At 36.8% G+C, this 26,900-nt stretch overlaps 1 protein-coding gene across 2 annotated transcripts in view; it reads left to right on the top strand.

The window, feature by feature from the left end:
- Positions 1-20,544: 20,544 nt before the first annotated feature.
- Positions 20,545-26,900, top strand: part of MYEF2 (myelin expression factor 2) — a gene marked incomplete at its 3' end in the record, with an annotated part of 34,044 nt that continues 27,688 nt past the window's right edge. For both annotated transcript variants that reach the window (XM_082647438.1, XM_082647437.1), the window contains exons 1-2: positions 20,545-20,759; positions 25,871-26,079. In XM_082647438.1, coding sequence (XP_082503564.1) covers positions 20,599-20,759; positions 25,871-26,079 — 370 coding nt within the window. In that variant the 5' untranslated portion in view covers positions 20,545-20,598. The remainder of the gene's footprint in view (positions 20,760-25,870; positions 26,080-26,900) is intronic.

Raw genomic sequence — 26,900 nt, 5'->3', positions numbered from 1 at the left:
TTGAAGAAATCAGCAAAGGCTTTCCTAGGGAGATGACATTTGACCTGAAGTCTGAATGATGTCAAGAAGGGAGCTGTGAAAATATCTGGAGGAAGAGCATTGAAGTTTGAGGAAACAGTCATTGCAAAGGCTTTGAGGTGAGAGGATTTCATACACAATATGTTCAGATAAAGAAATTGACCAATAACACATTAAACTCCCTACTTGTACAAGATGGTTTAATGGTTATCAGTTGACAAAGGAAAGGCAGAAGTACTTTATATACTTCTGTCTTTTTAACCTATGTAGAATGCTCTTTAGAAATGACCCCAAAATCAAACAGTAAAAGGAGACAAGAAAGTAGTAGAATAATGTTTAGCTGCATTAGATGAGTTAAAACTCCCAGGATAAGATGATTTATAACTTGATGAGCAAAAACCTTTGAGAAATACCTGACCATGAGAGTGCTGCCAGAAGTATGGACTTGGACAGGCGAATGTCTCAATTTTCAGAAAGAGCAATGGGAAATTGTGAAAATTATATATTGGTAACTTGGAATTAATCTTTGTTACAAATCCGTAATTAATTATTTTAATTAATTAAAATTAATTTAAATGCTAATTTGTTAGCACTCACTAAAAGTTAAGATTAGGTTAATAAGAAGTAATGCCAAATTCACTTCTTTTTTGGAAAGTTTACTACTAACATGGAATATCAGGGAAATAACATCGACATGGTTTAGTCGATGCAAATAGCACAGCAATGCATTTAACCATCTCCCATGATATCATTTTTGGGGAAGATGGTGAGATATGCCTGGATAACATTATTTTTATGTAGAGTCATATTCACTGAAGTATCCTAATAAAAATTGGGCTCTATACTCATAGAGACAGCTCTCTAATGTAGTATCACAAAGGTCTAACTCTATCTACATCCTCTTCAGTGTTTTTGAACAGTAACTAGGTTGAAGACATTGAAGTGATGATTATTAAATTTGACACAAGACGGGGCTGAAAACTATAAGTTAGCTCACAGAATCAAGATTCAAGACAATTCTGATGACTGGAATTCTGGATTGAAACCTGAACATAAAATTTAATAAAAAGAATTTAATAGAAACACTTCTCAAGTCCCATATTTAAGAGGGAGGGAGGGAGATACACCAAACTTAGATGGGGGACACTTGACCTGGAAGTTCGTGTGAACAGATGTTTTCTTAATATCTTAAAAGGAAGAACTTTGACTTTTATATTCATCTTAAAATTCTACCTTACACCAAAGGTGAAAACAAAATAGAAGCCAAGGAGAACACCTGAAAGGGTCGTACTCAAATGTTGAAAAGAAAAAGTCTGGCCATTGCTGCAGGCATTGTGTCCACACAAGCAAATAAGTGAAAAGCTAAGCAATTGCCTAACAACATGTTCAGAAGATAGATACCCTTGGGAATTTAAGCCATATATGTAGTGGTTAAAATACCAGTATTTTCAGGCCTAAATTTTTCAAATATTTGCTCAAACTTTCCATTTTGCTTGCTCTATTAAATGAACGACTTGTCTCATTTCAACCCCAAGTCTAATGTTTTTGAGAATATACTGCGAAGTGTGCTGAGCTTTGTACCTTTCAATAAATATAGAGCATAATATATAAGAGTAATAACAAAATATTAAGAATCAATAGAGGTCTTCAGATGCAACACTGATTTCTTCGTTAATTAATAAGGTATCCAAAATTACTGGACAACTGTGGATAAAAGATACATTTCTTTCACTTTCTCTAATCTCTGGAACAGAAGCAAAAAAAAAATTAGCAGGTTCTGCAAAACAGACATTTTAATGCCTACCTCAAAGGGAAAATATCTTAATATCCTGTTTATAGGGAAATAGAAAATGAAAGAAATATGTGAGAATTTAGACCATGAAGTTACAAAACTAAATAAATAAACCCTATGAGAAAAAAAAACTTGAGAATAAAGAAATGAATTTTCAAAATAAGAGTAGAGTGTAAAAGTATGTGGTAAAAGTTATTTTTAATATGCGCTGCCACAAAAAATGGGTAAAATTATCAACATTGCACAGTTTAAATATCAGTGTCTATGTGTTTTATGATTAAAGTATTTAAGTATATTTCTGTAGTACTACTGCAAATGATAAAATATTGCCTCAAGCCGTGTTAACTGGAATCAATGTTTAAGTATTCTAGAAATGAGAAAATGAGTTGAAAGCACAGTATTTCCTTCATGGCAATTGTCAGGAAATGGGATTTCTAAGTTCTGATGAGTCATAGGATTGGGCCAAGGGTATACCTGTAGATACCAGTAGGCCCAAATCTCATGGAGCTGCTTTGTAGTTAGTAACCAATAAATAAGCAAACACAGTCTTTCTATGACCAGTCATACAAATCATACTATTGTAAGTAGTCAAGCAAAGATAACAGTATTTTTACACCTGATTTATAGACTTTCATATACATGAATGTTATGTGCGATTTTTTTTCTGTGAAATAAGTTCATTGATTGGAGATATAAAAATTCACTTTTCAGAAACATATAGTCATTTAATCATGCAACAATGTGTAACTGCAGAAACCAATATTGAAGAGAATGTGCCTATTAAAAAAAGAAATTCCTGTATTTTATTTTAATCAACAGGTTTTTTTTCTCCGGTTTATTCATCTATTAATAATATTCCAAACAATATATCTAAAATAACCATTATAGTGGAATATGGTGTTCTAGATGAAAACTGTTATGATACTGGTCATTAGATATAATAATCTCTAATGCTAATGCCATGAACATTCATAATTTAATGAAATGAGACATATAGGAAAACCCAAGCTTAAAAAATAATGAATTCTCCCATATATACACCCCTTCAAATATCAAGATTATTAAATCCCATTAAAAGAGGGAAAAGAAGCATTATTGAGGCCACATCTGCACAGAGCTAGTTAGTAATTTGGAATGGAATATGTTGTAATCAAAGGAAAACCTTAAATAACAAACCCAGATGTCTTCATCATGATGAAGTGCATAAATTTCAGGCCTCCCCAGGAATCCAAAACCTTGAGATATGCCAAAATCAGCCTCCCCCCAACCTTTCAGATTTCAACCTTTAGAGAATTTCCCTCTTAAGAGAATCTTTGAATGGCTCCTCAAGGACTCTGACATTCCTTTTTTTTTTTCCAGAAGCACTGGAAACCTGGTCTGAAAATTCTCAAAATGTCTCACTAGAGAAACCTGGACTGTCATTATCATTCTGCCTTGTTTGTCTCCAGTTCTCTTTGGACATATTAAACTTAAGAAGCATAGAAATCACCTACCAAACATTATGGAAGAAACATCAGCAAACACCCAACAAATCCACTTTTTTTTTTCCTTTTATCAGCATCATCAGCAGAAACATTAGGGCTCTTTCTTCTTTAGAATTTGAACTCAGCAGACCTACAGACTCCTTCCCCCTCTCCTCCCTCCCCACCTCCTTTCCTGCTCCCTAGCTTCAGAAATACCAGAAAAGGAGACATGCTTTTCATCTGGACCTGCATTAGAATCCTGTCAGTTAATGCGAAGGGTAGGGGGAGAAAGTTACTCCGCAGGGAGAGACGTCTCACCTTCCATGCTTGTTGCCATGGAGATGAAATCCAGCCAGTAGATTTAAGTGTTGGCAGGTTTGTCTGTGTTCGCTGGTCGGTTCGGTAGCAATGTAAAAGACGTGTCCTGGGAACCTGCGTGGAGTCCCAGTACCGCGGTTATCGCTTTACTGGCCTACGTGTGTAAATGTCTGTATCTGTCGGTGAGGGGCAGAAGACGTGTGCGCGCGCGAGTATATTTGCAGGAAAATGTGCACGAATTTCTTCCATGTGGCAGTGTGTAAATATTTGCGCGCGCGTGTGCGTATGTGAGGGCGTCTGACCGTGTGTGTCTGTGAGAGAAAAGCGGTGGACAGTGAGAGGGGGTAGGGAATCGGCCACGGCAGCAACAGGCTTCATGTAGTCCTCAGCTCTGCAAAAAAAAAATAAGGAGGCTTATTTTCACTCATATCACACTTGGAGGTTAGCAATCGGAGTTCATCACCAATTTGTCTTTCTAAGGCAGTGGAGGTGTTAATTAATGTATTGTTAAAATACTTGTTTTCCTCTTCTGTCTGCGTCAGTAGCTGTGCCGCGGGCATTTTGTTGTGCTCGGTGACTGCAGTCTCAGTCGGGGAGTAGGCAATCAATTCCTATGTCTTCTCATCCTATAAAGGAAAGACGTGGGTGACGGGTGTATTGGTTTAACTGGGGACCGCATGCGTCATTTGGAGTTATTTTTCCCTGCCCTTCGCCTTGCCTATGCAAACCCAACAGGATCCCCTCCTCTTCTTAGGAGTAGGTGCCTAGGCGCTGTCCGTAGTGCTGAAATGTTGCGTAGTATGACCTACCTCCCACAGACGAGCTACAAGACAGCAAGCGAGGAACGCTCCGACAAAGCCTACAGGAAGTTGTGAGGCACGTTTTCTGAACGGTGTTGAACATATAGAAACCAAACCTAAACCGCACTGAAAGCAAAACAAAACAAAACAAAGACAGGCAAACAAACTCAGTTGTAAGGTTCCAGTTCTGTTCATCTTTGGATACTATATCCAGAACCTACGAGTTGCAAACACTTGTAGATTCCTTTAAAACTTAATTATTGACTTTATGAATTATTAACTATTCAGAGATTGGGAAAAGTGTAGATGTGGAATTAGGTCATTATTCATGTGAAAAAATGCTGAAAACAAGTAAAAGTGTGTTATAGTTCAATAATAAAGTGAAGACAAACTTTATGTTCATTTAGAGCATTTACTAAATTAGGAAATTTCATGGTCTTACAAAAAATGCGCAATGTATGACTGTGAGTTCATACAAGACTATACTCAAAAAAAGTTATTCTTTTTCATTTAAAACTATTAAACACCCTATAATATAGGCCCACCAAGGAAGAGAGTGGAAGAAGTGTCTTCTTCTGGGAACATGTTCATTGCCATGGTTTTACTGACTCTTTTTTAAGCTTGCTAAGGGCCACATCCATTTTTGGTACTATATACTAGAGCAGTGCTTCTTGAAATTGAATGTGAATCCCCTGGGGATCTTGTTAACATGCAGGTTCTCATTCAGTAAGTGTGCGATTGGGTCTCAGATTCTGAATTTCTAACAACATCCCAGGTGATTCCAGAGGTTGCTAGTCTCAGGACTAAACTTAAAATAACAAGGTTCTAGAGATACTGTGTTCTGGCCATGCAGTCACCCACGGAGTATGCAAAAGGCAGTCATTATCTTTCATCTATTCTCTGTATGTTTCTAGACTGTTGCAAAAATATTCTATTCAAATAAGTTCAGAGATTAAGCATTTTATTTGCACAATATTAACAAACTGTTTATGAATTTATCATTTGATTGATTTTGACATTGTCTAGACACATGCTACAGTCTGCTCCACTCTATATTTCCATACTATGATCTGCAATCACCCATTCTCTTTGCAAGCCAAGCTTAAGAAAGCAGAACCAAGTTACATGATTCTACTACTGGTATATGGGCCCCACTCCAAGAATTTGTTATCATGATTGAAGACTTAAACTTGTCATTTTATGACTTTAAATATGGTTCTGTAGTAAATGCTCATGATACTGATTTTTAAAATTTAGACATTATAGATCTAATTCTCACCCAGTTTAGAAAGTGGAAGAGGACCATTGTTTCACAGACCTTTTGAATGAAATCTGATCTGTCATATCATTGACATAATACATTTATACTTAGATTTTGAAGAAATCGTCCTCTGGATGATTTTCTGATTTTTAAAAAAATCCATACCTACATCAGTTGTACAGTGCTTTCAGTTAATGCTTTTGAGTTGATGCCAAAGGAAAGTTTTGACTATAAATTAGGTTCCTTGGTGTTAGTTGGTGCATGACCTTGACCTTTTTCAAGCTATATGAACAGTGGTGATGTTCTGAAAAGTCTGCAAAGTGGTTCATTCAGGAAAGTGTAATGGATTAAACATCAATTATGTTCCACTTCCTTTGTTATATGGTGGGATACAAAGATGAATGAGATTTGGTCTCTGCCCTTGACGAGGTATTTTGCAAAACAACATGGCAGATTCTACAAAGTTCTATAGAAGCACAGAGATTAATAATGTATGTTTTATTCTTCATTACCAAAGAAGTGATGAAGAATAGCAAAGTAGAAAAACCCAGGTGTATTTAAAATACAGATGTATTTCAGGTCATTGCCAATGTCTGCTGCCCAACTTTTAATTTCAAATTGTTGAAAGATATGATATATATGAACGCTTTTCTAAAGCACACATGGTTAACCTGTACTTCTGGATTGTCTATGATTTATTTTCAGAGGAATCCAAATTATTAGAAAGGTAAATATATGGGTGGCATTGTTCAGACCTCCTCCAAATTAATTGCCTTTACTATGCATTGACTTTACACTTTCAGCTTATATGCAAGTATTTTATATAAAGCAATCCTTAGCTTACACAGCCTGCTCTATGTCTGCTATGGGATTGTTACTAAAGACTTGCCCAACACATCCTTTACTATTCCTAATATGACATCCCTCAAAAAACATTTTTTTCCATACCAATTTCATGAATTGAACTTTCATACCCCTCCTCTTCACTTAAATCATCCCAAGGTAAGTGGTGTGTTCTCTTCTTATATACAATATATATCCTGTAGCTGATCACATGTGCCTTTTCTTTTAGTTACCAGGGATGTCAGGGTCAAATTAACAGCTAAAAATTAGTAACTATATAAGCTCTTCAGGCCTCTATATGTGTGTCCTTTCTTTATTGCCTTGAATACTGAAATTTTTTTTTGCTCAGGTATTGGTATATTATTTTCTTTTAATTATCTGTTTTAATGTGTGTCCTCATATAAATGTCCTCATGGAATCAGAAATGGAGTAAATAAATAAAAAAGTAAATAAGTAAATTTTTTTCTCCACTTTTTGGCAAAAAAATGTTGACTACTGGGTGAATATATATGGTTGTTTTATAAATTCGTTTTTAACAAGATATTAAGTATAGAAGAAATGATTAGTTAGCTATGAAGATAAAAATCTAACTTATTGTGACTAAATAATAAATGTTAAGCTAGTAGAAGAAAATTTCACTTTATATAACTACAGATCAACTTTATTTCAAAACACATCGTTTCCCTGTTTCTCCTTCTATACACTAAATAGTGTCCCTTGTATGACTAGGACTTTTTCTTATGTCAGCGGGCAGAAGTATTTTATCTACCTTGTTAGAAGATGTGGTAACTATAGAAATTTAAAGAACATGACATCCCCATTCTAATGAATATACTATAGTATAAGGGTGTCACAAAGGAACCGAAAGCAAGAATTTCCTCCAACAAGTCAGCTCAGGATTCTTTTCAGAGGAAAATTTTCCTTGCTATGAATTCTACTCACCTTGATTCCAGCTGACTTCTTGCTCTCAAGTTTTCTATAGTGGGATCCTCTCTTGAACTTATTAGGCCAACATGTTACCTCCAGCTTTTCATGGAAATCTATATCTTGTCTGGCTTAAGTTTGTTTATTCTTTCTGAGCTAAAATGTTTGAGAGTAGCTCTGCTTTTCTATTTGAAAAATATTGTTATTTACTCAAATATTGGCTACTACAACTTACAAATGCACAACTTAAAAAATATATTAAAGACAAATTTGAATTACTTTTGTTATAAACATTAAAAAATTAATCCAATGCTTATTTAGCTTTAAGTGGTATTAGATAATTAGCTATGTCCAAAAGTCACCTGTTTGCTTTCTAAAAATACATTCCTGTTTTGGAATTTCTAGGTACTTATGCCTTATTTTCTACATAAATGGTTTTAATCATTTTGGAGGATTAAGAATGATTTTGAAATTTCAATAGGAAATATATGCCCTTTCCCTAAAAATATACACATGCAGATAATTTCACTCACAATTCAGAGCATTCATGGCCACTTGGATGTCCATTTTTGTAATCCCAGAGTAATCCAAGGAATGCTTTAAAAATTTCTGCTATAAATGAATGGTCCATGGTCTCATTCTCAGTTTCACAACTAAGTATTGACTGTCTTAAAGTCCTGTATTTTTTTTTAACATCTTTATTGGAGTATAATTGCTTTACAATGCTGTGTTAGTTTCTGCTTTACAACAAAGTGAATCAGTTATACATATACATATGTTTCCATATCTCTTCCCTCTTGCATCTCCCTCCCTCCCACCCTCCCTATCCCACCCCTCTAGGTGGTCACAAAGCACCGAGCTGATCTCCCTGTGCTATGCGGCTGCTTCCCACTAGCTATCCACCCTATGTTTCGTAGTGTATATATGTCCATGCCACTCTCTCACTTTGTCACAGCTTACCCTTCCCCCTCCCCATATCCTCAAGTCCATTCTCTAGTAGGTCTGTGTCTTTATTCCCGTCCTACCCCTAGGCTCTTCATGACATTTTTTTTTTTTAGATTCCATATATATGTGTTAGCATACGGTATTTGTTTTTCTCTTTCTGACTTACTTCACTCTGTATGACAGACGCAAGGTCCATCCACCTCACTACAAATAGCTCAATTTTGTTTCTTTTTATGGCTGAGTAATATTCCATTGTATATATGTGCCACATCTTTATCCATTTTTCTGTTGATGGACACTTAGGTTGCTTCCATGTCCTGGCTATTGTAAACAGAGCTGCAATAAACATTTTGGTACATGACTTTTTTTTTTTTTTTTACATCTTTATTAGAGTATAATTGCTTTACAATGGTGTGTTAGTTTCTGCTGTATAACAAAGTGAATCAGTTATACATATACATATGTTCCCATATCTCTTCCCTCTTGCATCTCCCTCCCTCTCACCCTCCCTATCCCACCCCTCCAGGTGGTCACAAAGCACCAAGCTGATCTCCCTGTGCTATGCAGCTGCTTCCCACTAGCTATCTACCTTACATTTGGTAGTGTATATATGTCCATGCCTCTCTCTCGCTTTGTCACATCTTACCCTTCCCCCTCCCCATATCCTCAAGTCCATTCTCTAGTAGGTCTGTGTCTTTATTCCTGTCTTACCCCTAGGTTCTTCATGACATTTTTTTTTCTTAAATTCCATATATATGTGTTAGCATACAGTATTTGTCTTTCTCTTTCTGACTTACTTCACTCTGTATGACAGAATCTAGGTCTATCCACCTCATTACAAATAGCTCAATTTCGTTTCTTTTTATGGCTCAGTAATATTCCATTGTATATATGTGCCACATCTTCTTTATCCATTCATCCGATTATGGACACTTAGGTTTTTTCCATCTCCGGGCTATTGTAAATAGAGCTGCAATGAACATTTTGGTACATGACTCTTTATGAATTATGGTTTTCTCAGGGTATATGCCCAGTAGTGGGATTGCTGGGTCGTATGGTAGTTCTATTTGTAGTTTTTTAAGGAACCTCCATACTGTTCTCCATAGTGGCTGTACCAATTCACATTCCCACCAGCAGTGCAAGAGTGTTCCCTTTTCTCCACACCCTCTCCAGCATTTATTGTTTCTAGATTTTTTGATGATGGCCATTCTGACCAGTGTGAGATGATATCTCATTGTAGTTTTGATTTGCATTTCTCTAATGATTAATGATGTTGAGCATTCTTTCATGTGTTTGTTGGCAATCTGTATATCTTCTTTGGAGAAATGTCTATTTAGGTCTTCTACCCATTATTGGATGGGATTGTTTGTTTTTTTGTTATTGAGCTGCATGAGCTGCTTGTAAATTTTGGAGATTAATCCTCTGTCAGTTGCTTCATTTGCAAATATTTTCTCCCATTCTGAGGGTTGTCTTTTGGTCTTGTTTATGGTTTCCTTTGCTGTGCAAAAGCTTTGAAGTTTCACTAGGTCCCATTTGTTTATTTTTGTTTTTATTTCCATTTCTGTAGGAGGTGGGTCAAAAAGGATCTTGCTGTGATTTATGTCATAGAGTGTTCTGCCTATGTTTTCCTCTAAGAGTTTTATAGTGTCTGGCCTTACATTTAGGTCTTTAATCCATTTTGAGTTTATTTTTGTGTGTGGTGTTAGGGAGTGTTCTAATTTCATACTTTTACGTGTACCTGTCCAGTTTTCCCACCACTACTTATTGAAGAGGCTGTCTTTTCTCCACTGTATATTGTTGCCTCCTTTATCAAAGATAAGGTGACCATATGTGCGTGGGTTTATCTCTGGGCTTTCTATCCTGTTCCATTGATCTATATTTCTGTTTTTGTGCCAGTACCATACTGTCTTGATTACTGTAGCTTTGTAGTATAGTCTGAAGTCAAGGAGCCTGATTCCTCCAGCTCCATTTTTCGTTCTCAAGATTGCTTTGGCTATTTGGGGTCTTTGTGTTTCCATACAAATTGTGAGATTTTTTGTTCTTGTTCTGTAAAAAATGCCAGTGGTAGTTTGATTGGGATTGCATTGAATCTGTAGATTGCTTCGGGTAGTATAGTCACTTTCACAATGTTGATTCTTGGATTGGAAGAAAGTCCTGTATTTTTTAAACCACCCTATTAGTTTTCTCTTTTCTTTCTTTGGAGTTCTTCCTCTAGGTTATTTTACCATCTCTAGAGAGTAGCCAATGCTGAATATGCTGAAATAGGATTAGAGAGTACTGCAGTAAGATGATTAAATTTGATTATGAAATAACGGTGGGATTTTTGTCAACAGTGAAGAAATTATCTAAGTGGACTCATAAGTGAATTGAGCATATGACACTTCAGTGTAGATAATGATCTAATGCAAGTCTATTTGATGAGTCCCATTGAAAATGAGATGTTATGTTTTGGTGGTAAACTTTTCTGCAAAGAAAAATGCACTAAATGTGTCAGTTCAGAATGAACTATTTAAATGAAGTTTCATTTAATTGATTTTAATTTTACTGCCCATAAGCCTTTCATTTAGACTGTACTTCAAGTCCTCTCTATATTTACTGTTGAGTATAATGAGTATGATAGGGTACCGTGGGCACAATCTCCATGAATGTGTGAGCCATAACCACAGTATAATATTTAATTGGCGTAAGTTATTTTGCTGGGTTAAAGAAACAGAGAAATAGAATCAGTTTATTCTGCTACAGTGTATGTTTCTGTAATATGAATCAGTTAATATGTAATTGACAAAAGAATGGGGATGTCAAAAGAATGAGAAAATTGGTTGGTTTATACACGACTTTCCCCAATACATTAGTGTTTTGACCACCAAATGAAAGCAGTTTAACTCTAAGTCTACTAACAAAGCTGAATGCAGCAAGTTGTGGAGGAAAGCAGTCCTATACACACTGCTCGTTCACTCCTCCTTCTTCCTCTTGGCTCAATTTGGCCATATGCTCTGTCTTGAAAATGCATATTGAGGAATTATTCCTGATCTTTGTGCATTTGCCCTTGTTTTCATAATTCACCCTTTACTTACACTTTTTCATCATTCTTAATTTAAAAAAATTTTGTGGAGTTCTAGATATATTGTAATGTATATTTTAACTTGTATTTTCATTAGGTTTATAAATGTTTTTGTAGTGTTTTTGTGAAGTTTCATGGGTTTTACATTGGTTTTTCCCCAACATGAATTTTTCCCTAAATATTGCCAGTTGTTTTTTAAATTGAATGAACTTTATTTTTTAGATAGTTTTAGGATTATATAAAAATCAAGCAGAAAGTACAGAAAGTCCGGTAACTTTCCTTCACCATTGGTGGGAATGTAAATTGGTACAGCCACTATGGAGAACAATATGGAGGTTCCTTAAAAAACTAAAAATAGAGCTACCATATGACCCAGCAATCCCACCCCTGGGCATAGATCCAGAGAAAACCATAATTCGAAAGGATGCATGTACACCAATGTTCACTGCAGCACTATTTACAATAGCCAGGACATGGAAACAACCTAAATGTCCATCAACAAAGGAATGGATAAAGAAGATGTAGTACATATATACAATGGAATATTACTCAGCCATAAAAAGGAATGAAATAATGCCATTTGCAGTGAGATGGATGGACCTGGAGATTGTCATACAGAGTGAAGTAAGTCAGAAAGAGAAAGACAAATATCATATAATATTGCTTATATGTGGGATGTAGAAAAATTGTTCAGATGAACTTATTTGCAAAGCAAAAGTAGAGTCACAGATTAGAAAACAAACTTATGGTTACCAGGAGGTGGGAGGCGGAATTGGGAGATTGGGATTGACATATATATACTATATATAAAATAGATAACTAATGAGAACCTACTGTATAGCACAGAGAACTCTACTCAGTGCTCTGTGGTGGCCTAAATGGGAAGGAAATCTAAAAAATAGTGGATATATGTATATATATAACTGATTACTTTGCTGTACAGCAGAAACGAACACAGCATTGTAAAGCAACTAACTATACTCCAATAAAAAAATAAGTTAAAAAAATCACCTGACATATCATAAGTAAAAAAAAAAGTATAGAAAGTTCCCATGTATCTCTTTCCCCCTTACCCAACAGTTTCATCTATTATTAACATCTTGCATTAGTGCGGTACATTTGTTACAATTGATGAACCAATATTGATATATTATTACTAACTAAGGTCCATAGTTTACATTAGGGTTAACTCTTTGTGTTTTACAGTTCTATATGTTTTGCCAAATGCATGTCATGTATCCAGCATTATAGTATAGTTTCACTTCTCTAAGTATTCCTTGTGCTCCACTTACTCATTCCTCCTCTTCCCCCTAACCCACCATGTTAACCCCTGGAAGCCATTGTCTCTATTATTTGTCTTTTCCAGAATGTATGTATGGAGTCATACAGACTCTTACCTTTTTCAGACTGGCTTTTCTTCATTTAACAATAAGCATTTAAGTTTCCTCCATGATGTTTCATGGCTTGATAGCTCATTTCTTTTTATCACTTAATAACATTCCATTGCATGGATATACCATAGTTCGTTTAGCCATTCACCTATTGAAGGACATCTTAGTTGCTTTGAATTTGGGGGAATTAAAAATAAAGAGGTTATAAACATCACATGCAGGTTTTTGTATGAACATAAGTTTTCAACTCATTTTGGTAAATAAGTAAGGGTATATTTGTCTTTGTAAGAAGCTACCATGCTAACTTTCAAAGTAGCTGTACCATTTTGTATTACCACCAGCAATAAATTAGAGTTCCTGTTGCTTCACATTCCTCATCAGCATTTGGTGTTGTCAGTGTTTCAGATTTTAGCCATTTTAATAGGTATGCAGTGGTATCTAACTGCCATTTTCATTTTCGATTCTCTCATGGCAAAAGATGTTGAATATCTCATGCTGATTTTTCATCTGTATATCTTCTCTGATGAGGTGTCTGTTCAGATGGTTTCCCACTTTTTAATTGGGTGGCTTGTTTTCTTATCGTTGAGTTTTAAGAGTTCTTTGTATAGTTTGCAAATATGGCCTTTATCAGATACATGTTTTGCAAAGATTTTATCCCAGTCTGAGTTTGTCTATTCATTTTCTTAAGTTGCCAGATATTTTTAGGGAATGGTTTTGTAGGACATGAGTTGTTTTTGTTTTCAGAAATGCATGCATCGTTAAAGAAGAAACACTTGTATACTTGATATCAGATTTCTAAAACTAAACCAGCTAAACTGAGCTCACACCTCTCATAAGCAAAGCTAAGATGAGTGAGTATTTAGTGAGATTGGAAAGAGTCTACAAAGGGACCTTATCTCAATACTACATAAAAGTTGGTATAAAATAAGTTGAAGCTAGTGGCTATTGTATAAAACAGTACTTAAAACTATGAAGATTTTAAGGACAGATTATAAACCTGATATTTTGAGGACTGATTAATTTCAATATTTTTTACATAGTATTCTGTATACACAGTAATTCTTATATGACTGCCCCTAAGACTTTAGGTGATGCTCAAAGCAATAAACAGTTGGGAAGAGTAAGATATGATTTTTCAGAAATGTTTTTGGCACTAGTTTCCAGAAATACTAGGAGTCCAGATGCAGAAATCAAGGTTGAAGTAAACGGACACTTATGCAAGCCTATATTTCCTTAATGACCTTGGGACTGTCAGACAGAAATACCATGCATAATCTGAAGGATACTTTGGGAAATTCACAATTGAGATTTGTTAATGGACTCAAAAGAATAATATAAATTACAAATGTTTTTACATATTTAACCTTATTTAGAGATGCAGGGATTCCTGCGTCTAACAGACACCATAAATGAATGGATGGATGAACAAATAAATATAGTTATTCTCTCCTTTGTTTTGGGATACCTCCCTCAGAATATATACCAAATGGCTTAAACACTGTACCAAATATTACTTACTGATACTCAGCCTCATCCTCACGCTTCTAATCTCTCCCTTGTATGACATTTCTCAGACTCTGTTGCCAGCGGTATTCCAACCTAAATTCTACTAATGAGAGGCACTGGTATAAAATTTAAGGGGAGGGAGAGGAGAAACCACCAATCTCAGCAGAAGCAACCTTGTACGCATCAGCAAATGGCAGATGAGATTTATGCCAGCAGCTTCTGGGCATAAGGAAGTTCTGAAACTTATCTGCTGCCACATGAAACAAAGATAATTGGTGATGGTTCCCATGATTCCTTCCTTTCCTAATTTTTCAAACCCTAGCAATAGCTCCTAGACCTTTGCTCCATCAATCCTACTAATTATTGTGTAAACCTCTGTCTTTGTGCATTAGCTCCTACATGAAATATCTACGGCTGGATCGAAAGCTTTAATTCTTTTCCTGACTGACTACCGAACAAAGCAAGAAATGAAAATCATGAAAATATACCTAGTCAACTTTGTTTATAAACATCTGTATGTTTATAGTTGTGTGTATATACGTATATATTTTTAGCATGTTTAAACAGTTTGTGAATTGAAATATAATGACATGAAATCACTTCAGCCTACCATTCTACAGTACACCATGAAAAAAATATATCACATTTGTATACTACTGAAAAAATATTGTTTCCAACAAAGTAGGCTCATACGCAGCCATCAGGAATGGTGTAACCCTTGTTTTAAAGGGTTGCAAAAGGGTAGAATTTTTGGATTCTGTTCAGTTTCATGAAACAGGTAACAGAAATCAAATGCAATGCCTAAAGGCAATGGAGGTTCTTTCTCTCCCCAAACAAGAAGTTTGGATATAGGCAGTCTAGGGCTTACACAATGGCTCTGTGAGGTCATCAGTGTTTCAGACTCCTATTTTTCTAATTTGTCATCCTTAGCTTGTGGCTCTTGTCCTCAAACCTGTTACCTCATGGATTCAGAGGGATACTTCACCCTCTAGCCTCACAGGAAACAAGGAATGCAAAGAACTTATTAGGAAAGATCCTTCTAGAATCCAAGTGTATTTATCCTTACAACTTCTTAGATAGAGTTGTGTCCTATGGCCACTCCCAGTATTTTAGCTGGGCATATTGCTACTAGACAAAATTGTGATTCTGTCAGTAAGAAAAAAAAGGGAGAATGGATATCAGGCAGGAAACTTGTAGTGTTCTACAGCATACAGGAAAGGAACAAATAAAAACAAATGTAAATGATGTCCTCAGAGAAAATAAGTTTAAAGCAGTATTTGTGTGACCACACTGTAGAGGAAACTATTCAAGCAAATTGGTTATTACAATAAAAAATTATGACCATCAGGATTAAGTTCAACTGTGCATAATAGAAAGACTCCAAATAGTAGCAAATTAATCAGGATAGAAATTTTCCTCCTGTTGGAAACAAGTTTGAGGTAGGAATGTGAGCGTTGCTACTGTGGCTTCATGGTGTCATCAGAGACCCTAATTCTATTTTCCTGTTCTGCCATCCTCAGTACTTAGCTTTCAGTCATAAGGTCACTTCATGGTCCATCACGGTTGCTATTGGTGCAGACATCATTTCTCCATTCCAAGCCAGCAGCAGAAGGAAGCAAGAGAGGACAAAAAGGCCATTCTTCCAGTTAAGTCAGTTCCTTCTAAGGAACCTCCTACTCAGTCCTCACAACGTTTCTGCTCATACCTTAATGGCCAGAACATAGTCACGTGGCCATGCACAGTGGCAAGTGAGGCTAGGAAATGTGGACTTTTGGCAGTATTCACAGTCATCTAAAATAAATTTCTATTATCAAATAAAAAGAGGAATTGGATTATGTTAGTTATGAAGTCTATCATCACCATTTATAGGATTATATTCAAATATGCAGGACAGTGTGTGGATTGAACTTTATTATTCAACACTCCAAGAAATGTATTTTCCCTTCTAAATGTTGTCATTGAAAATTGAGAATGATATTGCTAAAAGGGGCAATTATTTAAGTTAAAAACAATATTTGCTATAAAGTAACCATTTTCATTAATACTCTTTGAGTTAGGTTACCAAATTTGGAATAGTTAAAAATATTACCATACAATATCCATGGCTTTGGGCAAATGAAGCCTAATTCATGGAATTACTCAAGAGGAGGGAGTAACTATGCCTATAGGAAGGGAGGTAGGGCAGAGCTGTTGGAAATTTGCTCTTCTGATCTTCCTTTTAATGGAGTTACTGGGGTGAGATTGAGGAAAAGGCAGGGTGATTTAAGTTAAGAAATTAGAACGTGAATAAAAATTGAGACTCAAGTAAGTTACCAGGAATTGTCCCAATATTGCTTACAAAAATCAATAGAAAATCTGTTAATGGGCAATGACCATAGCATTGTAAAGTGGAAAAATGAAACAATTATCTAAGGAATTCAAGCAAAACTCTTGGTATTATCTGAATTATTTGAATAATTGAGGTGAAAGTGGAATTTCTGCCTGGATTATTCAGATAATTGCTTAATTCTAAACTTCTCTTGGCTAGTAGAGAACTTTCTTCAGTATGTAATTTTCGAATGGTAAATGCTAAAAAATAGACTCCTAAGTTAAGCAGAGTAATAGAACGAGAGAGAGAGAAAGGGAGAGAAAGGAAGAGAGAGACAATAAGTAGTTAATTGTCAGAATAGACCTGTTCTTTCCAGTGACAATAACCAACATCCACTTTTTCACCATAGAATTCTATGGTGAAAAGGTAAATTATATATGGATTTCAGTATAACCTGTTGTATTTTTTAAAGTTATAAATTCCTTTCTAAGTTCCAATTCTCTAAAGTTTGGAAACAGTGGCTTCAAATCCAGCCTTTTCATTTTGTAAAGCCAAGTAAACTGACTTAAAAATCTTAGCATACTTTTTCTTTGACTTCATATTATTGATCTTTGCCTTCAGTTCTTTAAGGCAAATTAAAAGGATGCTAGTTGCTACTCTATTCTCTTCTTTGGTAGCAGAACCCTAGGCAGTGAGCCCAGCTGAAAAATTATTTGCCCACCTCCCTTACAGCTGGGTGTGTCGTGTCACCAAGTTCTAACCCGTGAGTCGAAGTGTTGGGTGAGATTTCTGGATAGAATTCTTCCTTTCTGAACTGCTTCTGGTCTCCAATGTGACAAGATGCCTAGATCTCCTGTAGCCATCTTGGGCCATAGGGTGACCTTAAAAATGTTAGCCACACACTAGGATGGTGAAAGGTTAAGATAGTAGAAACCTGAGTTCATGGTCATTGTGGAGCTATTGTATCTGCTCTGGAATGCCTCCCTCTGCACTGTTTTTACTTAAAAGGGTAATAAGTTCTATCTTGTTTAAGACACTGTTATTTCTAGGCTCTGTTACCAGCAGGTGAACACAATTCCTAAATGATACACATATTAAAGTATTATTTGAAAATATTTTGGAATTTTAGGGTTAAGTTTCCAGATATGTATAATGGTTCTCCCTCTCTCTCCTTTCTGTCTTCCTTCTGCTACTCTATTACAAACAACTGTAAACACACACATTTCAATTTGTGAGATAAAACTATGTGAGGTTGTATCGGTAATACATTTTGTGCAATTGCAAAGGAAAGATTTTGCAGTAGGAATTGTGAGAAGATAAAAGCTAAAAGCATTAACTCGAGGATTTTTCAGTATGTGTATATGGACTAAAAAAAAGTAAATAAGGAAGGAAGGAAAATATAGAAATGGAATGTAGCAATAGGATGTTAGTAAATTTTTTCTTTTTTTATTTTTTTCAGGTTTAAGGAAAGTACAATATTAATAGCAAGCGAGGGAGGCGAGATCGATCTACAGAGCCCTCAGACGGAATAGTAGGTATTAATCATTTTCTCTTCAGAAGCTGCCCCAATTCTCTCCATCTTTTGAGATTCAGCTCTTCTATGAAGTTCTCACGGCCTGCCTATAGAAATTAACCTCTGCTGTTTATGCATTTATCAGGAGTAGGGCTAAAGTACAGTGAGGGAGGTGTTTGTCTTAGGCACACCATTTAAGGGGTGCCAGAAAGCTCAGTAATCAAGATAAATATTTTAATGAAATATTTTAATTACCACACTACAGCATGCAAGCCAGTTTCCTCTTTTTCTAAATAAATTTTTAATTACACTTCACATTTATCTCTATTACAGCACTCAAACAGTGCTTTTTATAAATGTTCTCTCCCAACAGAATAGGCTGTACTCATTTTTGTATTCCTCATGTGCCTACTACTCTATTTTAAGCATAAAGACCTCCTAAAAATATTAAATTGAATCTACTGAAGGATTTTGCAAGAATATACTATATTAGAGACTGCAGGGTTAAGTTTTTATCTCAATTCAACAATAGCCAAAGAATAACGAGTGATGAATGTTTTCAAAGTACCTACAATTCAGTTCTATGAATATCACCTGACTTCTCTTTGACTAAAACCCTGCTCAGCCTGGAGAAAGGGAATTGTAATACTACTTTATATTCATATAGCACTCTGCCCTACATAAAGTGTTTTCTTTTAATCCTCATCTTAATCTTGCTAAGTAGGTATTATTATCCTTATTTATTATGGAAAGATTGAGAAGTTAAGTGATTTGCCCAAGGAGTTACAGGCAAAAAGTGTCAGAGCTGGGGTTCTAACCCAGGTTTTTTGTGTCAAAATCCAATGCCCTTTCTGTACTCGGAAAGCTAAATCTTAGGGGATTGACTGAGGAAAAACAATTCATTCAGCAACTATAATAGCCTGTGTTGTATGTATGAAACAATGTCAGTAGCACCCTAAACAGCAGTATTTTACCAGTTGTACTCATCATGATTAAAATTGTCCTGATTCTTACGTGTGTGTGTTTGATGAAGTAGCTCAACTCTTCTGGCATAGTGTTGGATGTTTTATGGCATTTTTTAGTCCAGGGAAAAAACCTACACATTGAAATGTCAAAGAATGGGGGAAAGTGAAGAAATTATGTATTACCTGAGTGTTAGTTTCTAATACAGCTTTACTGCTAATGTGTGCATGATATTCTGCAAAGCATGTAAATCATACATGTTTGTCTCTTTATGAAAAGAAAGATTTGGTAAAGTCTTTGAACTTTTCAGCTGCAAACGTTTATTTCAACATGAAATATTATTATAGTACTCCCAAGTTAGGAATTAAGTTTAATGGGTTTCTTTTTCATACTTAGAGGAAAAACTCTATGACTATATTTTAAAATTCCATACGGTAATTAAATTTGTTTGAGAACCTATAACTGCTTCAAATATAATTTCCATCAGTATATAATAAACACAACCCAAAACCAAAATGTCCATTATTGGCCAATCTAGTAGAAGATTTCTTATGAAAAGTATAGTTTCTCCTCATTGATTGCTACTTGGAGAATTAAAAACTTTAGTCTTTTTGTAAGCTCATGGCGTCATTCTCAAGAACAACCTGAACTCAAAGAAATTCAAAGCCATTCATTTGGTGAATTGCAACCTGTCATCAATAACTATTTATTGAATGTCCACAGGGTGCATAGGCATTGAAGTGGCAAGTGATTTATTTGCATGATTCAAAGGATTTCTAAGGGAAGTCCGAAGATTTGAAGACGTTTTTAAAGATGCAAAGCTGTGTGTGCTACTCTAATTTAAACTGCCCCTACACGGAATGGTTAGAATAGTCTGGGTTTGAGAACTCTAGGGATTTCAAACACCCAGAGCCGACTTTTTTAAGCGAAGACCCCATTGGGTGCCAAACGACAGATGGGGCTGGTGGTGAGAACACGGCCCCACCAGGGGCTTCTGGACAAATCAAGCCCTCCCCGGGCTGAAGCAGGGCCGATTGCTGCCGCGTCGGTCATGGCCCGCCACCCCATCCCATCCCCTCCCCTCCCCTCCCCTCCCCTCCCTCCCCTCCCCTCCCCTCCCCTCCCCTCCCCTCCCCTCCCCTCCCCTCCCCTCCCCTCCCCTCCCCTCCCCTCCCCTCCCCTCCCCTCCCCTCCCCTCCCCTCCCCTCCCCTCCCTCCCCTCCCCTCCCCTCCCCTCCCCTCCCCTCCCCTCCCCTCCCCTCCCCTCCCCTCCCCTCCCCTCCCTTCCCTCCCCTCCCCTCCCTTCCCCTCCCCCCCATCAGCTCACACCATCTCCCAGTCTCCAAGCCCCGACCGGTTCTCGCGAGATCCGGGCAACTGAGCGCTCGGGGCCTTTTCAAATCGGGATCCGTTACCGCTTTCCCAGCCGCCGCCATTGTGGCGCTCGGAGCCCCTCAACGCAGGCGGCGCAGGCGGAGGCCGTGGCGGCGGGATGGCCGACGCCGACAAGCCCGAGGTGCTTAGGGCAGCTGGCAACGACAGCCCGCATCGGCAGCCCGCGGAGCCGCCGGGCGAGCCCCGGCGAGAACCTCACCCGCCCGAGCAGGAGAAGCAACCGCCGCAGCACAGCAGCAGCTCCAATGGCGTTAAAATGTATTGTCTTTTCCTCCGGGGACTGGGACGAGGTGGGGGGGGCGGGAAGTCGACCGGGGGGCCCCACGCAGGGCTGAGCCTTGGGCCGTGGGCGGCGGGAGGTGCAGGTGCAGCCGGCCCTCCCCGTCCGCCCCGAAGCGGGGGATCCCGGGTGTGGGCCTGGGGTCTGGCGCTCCTTCCCTGCTTCTGGCCCAAGACCGTGAGTCACCCCTTCTTCCCTGACTTCGGCTGGAAAACCTTTCAGCAGAGGTCGGCGGCCGCCACAGTTTGCAGAAAAATGGTCCCCCTTTTAAAGGCCAGTAGTTAGTGTTCATCACTAGGGAGTAACTAGGGATGACATCATCGGACATTTTCTCTTAACCACCGAAGACGTTTGTAAAAGGAATATCCCCCCATCTCCCCGTCCTCATTCTGAGCTTTATAAGTTCACTGTTGTTTTCTAAAGTATGTATTCATTTCTTAACTGATATATAGCAAGAGGAAGTTTAGTAATATGCTGTGAGACTGAATCCATTGTTACCCTTGAATTGGTAAGAGGTACTTTAAAAAGGGAACTGTGCGTGGTGCCTTGCTCCGCCCCCCCTCAACTCCCTCCCCCTGTTTGTCAGCCACGCAGGCTATTTTAAAAAAAAACTCAGTGCGGGATGGTAGGATATTAATTTTGGTAAAATGGTAAAATAAGATCTTTTTTAGTTGAAAAAACCCCACTACTTTTAAGATTGCAGCTGTCATCAGTACCGATAAAGAATGTAGTCGATTCGAATCCATAATAATGCTGTGCTCCCCTTTGTTCTTGTTATATAGGGGGAATATGAAGTCAGGCATTTGATTTGCACATGCCCAGCTCTTTAAACCTGAAGTTGAAAGTATGTTAATAATTTAGTGAAAACACTAAATTTAGTAGAAAGTGAAAGTGAATATAAGGTTCACACAAAAATAGGAAAGGTAAATGTTCTTACTTTTCTTTTGTATAAGAACCTGTGTAAGAACAGACCTGGACCAGTCTGTTTAAGGGTTGACTGCAGATAGATAAGGTAGGTTTCCCAGCTCTGTTATGTACTCTTGCTCTCAACTGGATTTGAATAGGATAGGCAGTATCTTCCAGGCAAAATAGAGGTGGAACCTGGTGCACTTAGTAACTGAAGACCCAGAAAGTGAATGAAGCACTTTCTACCCTGCCTGCCAAAATGTGGGCTTTCAGGGATTTGGCATCATAAATACAAATGAAAACTAGTAGAATGATAAAAGCATTTTGTTTATACCTAAATATGGGCCTGCCACCTCCTGAACAAAAAGTACAGCCTTGAATTATGGAGAGAAGCCGTGCTATACTTGGGTATGATTAGTTTAATAGTCTTGGTACAGATAAAGCTGGTATCTAAACCTCCATTAGATCTAAAAGGCTCTAATCCCTTTTAAAGTCTCACTGGGGTTTAGCTAGACAGAAGAGGACAGAGGTGGGAAAAGAATCCCTTTCACTTCTGATTGAGGAAGAGGAAAACATAAGGTGAAGCAATGTTACCAGTAAATACAAATGCAGATTCTTTTCATATTGCTTATAATTCATCTCTCTCCCTCTTTTCCCAGTTGAGTAAAGAAGCCAATTTACTGTCAGAGGTTTCTTGTACTGCTTATTCCTTAAGAACATATAATGGTCTATCATGGGTCACTCACACTGAATAACTAGGGACATTTACCTGCATCAGTCTAACAGCCTTTTTTTGTTTCGACTCTGGGCACCAACTGGAGTAGTTTACAACCCAACACATAAACCTTGAGTTGATTCACCATATATTTTTAATGATAAGAATTCATAGAGGTGATTAAAAATTACCAAATATTGCCTTAAAATATATGTTGCTTAGAAGTGGACAGAATGCTGTTTGTCATCAAGACTGAAATGATTTTTACTGAGGTTAATTCATAGTAATTAAGGATGGAGGCAGCTATGTCAGAGACAGCTATGTCTTACTCCTGTTTGTATTTCCCAAGTCCTTATATTTAAAAAGGTGCAATAAACATTTAAGAAATGCAGAAGTGAACTTATATGATCATGAAACTCATGTACAGAGGATTTATTTGGCATGTTCACATCTTTTGACAAGAAATTAAACATGTTTCCGTAGGTCTCGTCTTTTTCTTTATGCCAAAATGGTATACTAGCTCTCCTTAAGTGAATAGAGAGAAAAATAGCAGTATTGTTATAACTCTTTATTATTCATGTGTGACTAAGTAACACCTTGGAGCATATGGAGATTCAGAGTTACATTACAGTGGTTGTATAAAATATTAAGTATTGGTGCAAGGTGTAGTGTTTGAAGTAGAGTAGTATTTTTTATTATATTAGGAGTAAAGAATGGAACCGGGCTTGATTTTGGATCTCATAGCATTATGCTTTTTAAGTCACATATTGAAACTGTGTGTCCTCATTTGATGTTGGATACTGATTTTTCAGAAATTGATGTTAATTCGGGTAGACATAATTTAGTCTTAAGAGTAGATAATGTTTTTGTGACTTAGAATCATCACAGTCTTTATTTCAAGTACATTACAAGGGAGATTGCTTAGATGAATAGTTCTGGAATTATTACATGGAATTCTGGATATAGTGCCAATATTTTGATATTATGTAGTATAATTTTCCTACGAGTTTTCACATATATCTTTACTGTCTTTCCCATAGTGTATTTATGACTTAGAAATGAGTTCAGAAATTGAGTAATTACAGTTCACTTTCTTAATAATCAGACTACACCTCTAGCAACTAAACTGATCTACCTTCCATAGTAATCTTAATTTATGCATTGTAGATGAGCAGTTTAACAGTATCTTTAAGATGCCACTAATTGGGGAAAGCTTGAAGAAATCTCTCCCTCTGGTCATCCCTTGAGTAATAAAGAACATATCCTATATAATAACTTTACCTCTTAATGAAATTGTTAGATTGTTGTAAGCTTACAACATCCATGTAAGAATAAAAGAACATAGCGAGTGATTCAGAACTTTGTTCAGTTTTCACAGTTGGTTTCATCTAGGAATAAAATAGGCAGGGGAAGGTGTATTTGGATAGGGACTGTATAGATGTCTGCTCACCTGAACAGAGACTTAGTTTATTTTAAAAAACCTTCATTGAATTCAGCCTGTTATGTAAATAGGTTCTTTGGGGGATTAAAAAGAAGGGTTTGTTCTTGTATCCACTGTACTCAGAAACCAGAGAAAAGTGCTCTGTGGCTTTTTGACTGCTTGCTGCCATTTATAGGAGTGCCACTCTGTTCAGACAGGTAGGTACTTGCTAGAGTTGGACAGTTGAGAAGACTGCTTCCAGGCATGCTGTTTCTGATGAGGGAAGATGTTTGATAGTGAAGGTGTCCCTGTCAAGGTCTAAAGAGGTAGCAAAGCATGTTTGGCCCTAATGTGTCTTCCTTGATTTTAGCAGTTTTTCTGGCAGACAGTAGCATCATCTATGGGTTCTTAATTGACTATTCATTCAAAAATTAATATTTATCAAACACATGTTACCACGCTAGATGCTGCTGACACCAATGCAAATAGTTTTTGTTCTCGTAGAGTTTTACATACTGTATTTATGGCTGCGTTGTTACCTGCTCAGAAAAACAGTGTCTGGAAACTTCACTATATTGTGGAACAAATGACTACAGTAAGAGGTGTGTGTGGAGCACTGCAATGTATAGATTCCCACAGTCGCTTGGCTTAGAAGATAATATAGAGCCTGGATTATGAAACCTGATTGGTTGTCAGAATAATCCAGAAAGCTTTAAAAGATTTAGATTCCTGGATGTCATTCGCAGAGATTTTTCTTAGTATATGTTTGTGAAAAATTGCTTTAAAATCGAAGTTTTAATTAAATAGTTTTAAATTCACTAGGGTAATTAGTGCCTTAAAAGAAATATATTTCTTCTGTAAAAAAAAAATTACTTTTGAGAAGTAAATTGCATTTTTAAAATGTATCTCCAGATTTTTATCTTTAGGGTTTGCTTTAAGTGTATACTTAACATGTTATAGGTGCTTGGTGGATAGCATCATATAGTTGTAATGTGATTGCAATCTTATAAATTAAATATTTTTCCAGTTAGGACCTCATTAAGAAGTAGATTTGTAGGGCTTGCCTGGTGGCGCAGTGGTTGAGAGTCCTCCTGCCAATTCAGGGGACACGGGTTTGTGCCCCGGTCCGGGAAGATCCCACATGCCGCGGAGCGGCTGGGCCCCTGAGCCATGGCCGCTGGGCCTGTGCGTCCGGAGCCTGTGCTCCACAATGGGAGAGGCCACAACAGTGAGAGGCCCGCGTACCGCAAAAAAAAAAAAAAAAAAAAAGTAGATTTATAAAATTCTGGTTCATGTTGCATTTAAGTACTGCTTCCCTTCTCCATCCCATCCCACCATTTTAGGTGATACTACTAATAAAAATGGCATGATTCTATGAAGTATGCTATCCTAGTTTATAGATTAAAACACAGAAAATATTGGGCATGAAAATAGGATACCTTATCATTTTTCTATGTTGACCAATTTGGGAAGAGACAAAAATTATGAGAGTCGTATGGGAGTATATAGATAAAATTATGTTTTAATTATGTTCTTAAAGCAGTGGAAGAGGAAAGTTTTGGGAGGAAACCATTAACCTTTAAGAGAGAAACTTTTTCTGGGTCTCATTTTGCAAATTAATTTTTGTAGAGTTCTGAATGAGGCCCAGAAAGTTAATTCTCCATTAAAGGTGGAAGTTTTAATATACTCTAGGAATAAAATCACCCATTTTACCCTCTTGTCAGGTTCTAACAACGTTTATTAAGTAGTATGATGGGAAAAACTAGGTTTGTTTGAATGCTGCAGCTATTTAATACAGAATAAAAGGAGGGTTGTTAAATGAGAACTTTGGTAATATGCCCAAATCATTGCTTTGAAAAGACATTGAGTAATTTCAAAGCCAGTAGGCTGACTCTCCAGCTGCTTTGCTGAGGTCTAACTTAGGGGAGAATTTTGTGAAGTGAAGTGATAAATATGAAATATTTATTTAACGTAGACTTACATTATGGAAGCCCTTGCTGAGGTTTTCTTTCTGTTGTTCTGTTTTTTGTTTTATTTTTAATTCACAGGGAGAATGATGAATCGGTCAAAGAAGAGAAATCTGAATTAAAAGAAAAATCTACAGGAAATAAGAAAGCCAACAGATTTCATCCTTATTCAAAAGATAAGAACTCAGGCACTGGAGAAAAGAAGGGTCCAAATCGTAACAGAGTTTTTATTAGCAACATCCCATATGACATGAAATGGCAAGCCATTAAAGATCTAATGAGAGAAAAAGGTAACTATTTTTGAGAAACCCATTGTTGGATAATTTTCATATAGAATGAGAGGGAGCTAAGCAAACTTTTTTTTATTCCTCTTAGCCACACAGACTCAAAAAATTGATTTTTTTGACACATAAATTAATCTTTTCCTCTTCTTTCACTTGACACAATTTCATTACAAGGTAGTACGGATAAATGAAGTTTTTTTTTTTTTTTTTTTTTTGCCATTTTAGTGGGGTAGTAGCGAACCAGCATATGCATGCCACCAAGAATTTTGTTAAAGTGATTGCTTTGTCTAGTTGAAGTTTTTATAGATTTTTAAAGGCCTATTGCATTAGGTAAGCAATATATTTAGCGTGTTAACGTATGAATAATAAGGTCTGATTATTTTTTTTTCCAAAAGCTGTTTTGTTATTATCTTGGTGGAGTCTGGAATCTGGCTGTGGAATTCATTTTGTTTGCATTGTCATGAATGCCATGATGCTGTCTCTGCAGTTCTATATTAAAATTGTGTTACTGCTGTTGCAGTTTTGTTTTCAGAATAACCTGAAAACCTTCATTTTATATACACGGTTGATTTTGGGGAAAAATATTTTTAATACTTGATCTTGTAAAAGTTAGTTTTGTTATCTCTTGAAAAATTGAGTTTCAACAGTCCTGCAAACTACTTACTTGGTTTTGAGGCTGATCTCTTCTAATAAATAAAAAAAATTTTGCATTGGTGTATCTGTTGTAAGGTGACAACTATTTGATTGGTTTTATTCATTGACCTTATTTAGAAAGTGTGTGGCTTGCTGTGAAGCATGACTTGTAAATTTAGTTTACTGACGGCAAA

This window comes from Grampus griseus, assembly GCF_964374135.1.
Source record: "Grampus griseus genome assembly, chromosome: 2".
Taxonomy (NCBI): Eukaryota; Metazoa; Chordata; class Mammalia; order Artiodactyla; family Delphinidae; genus Grampus; species Grampus griseus.
Note: the sequence above shows the minus strand (reverse complement) of the source record. Positions and strands in the feature narration are given on the sequence as shown.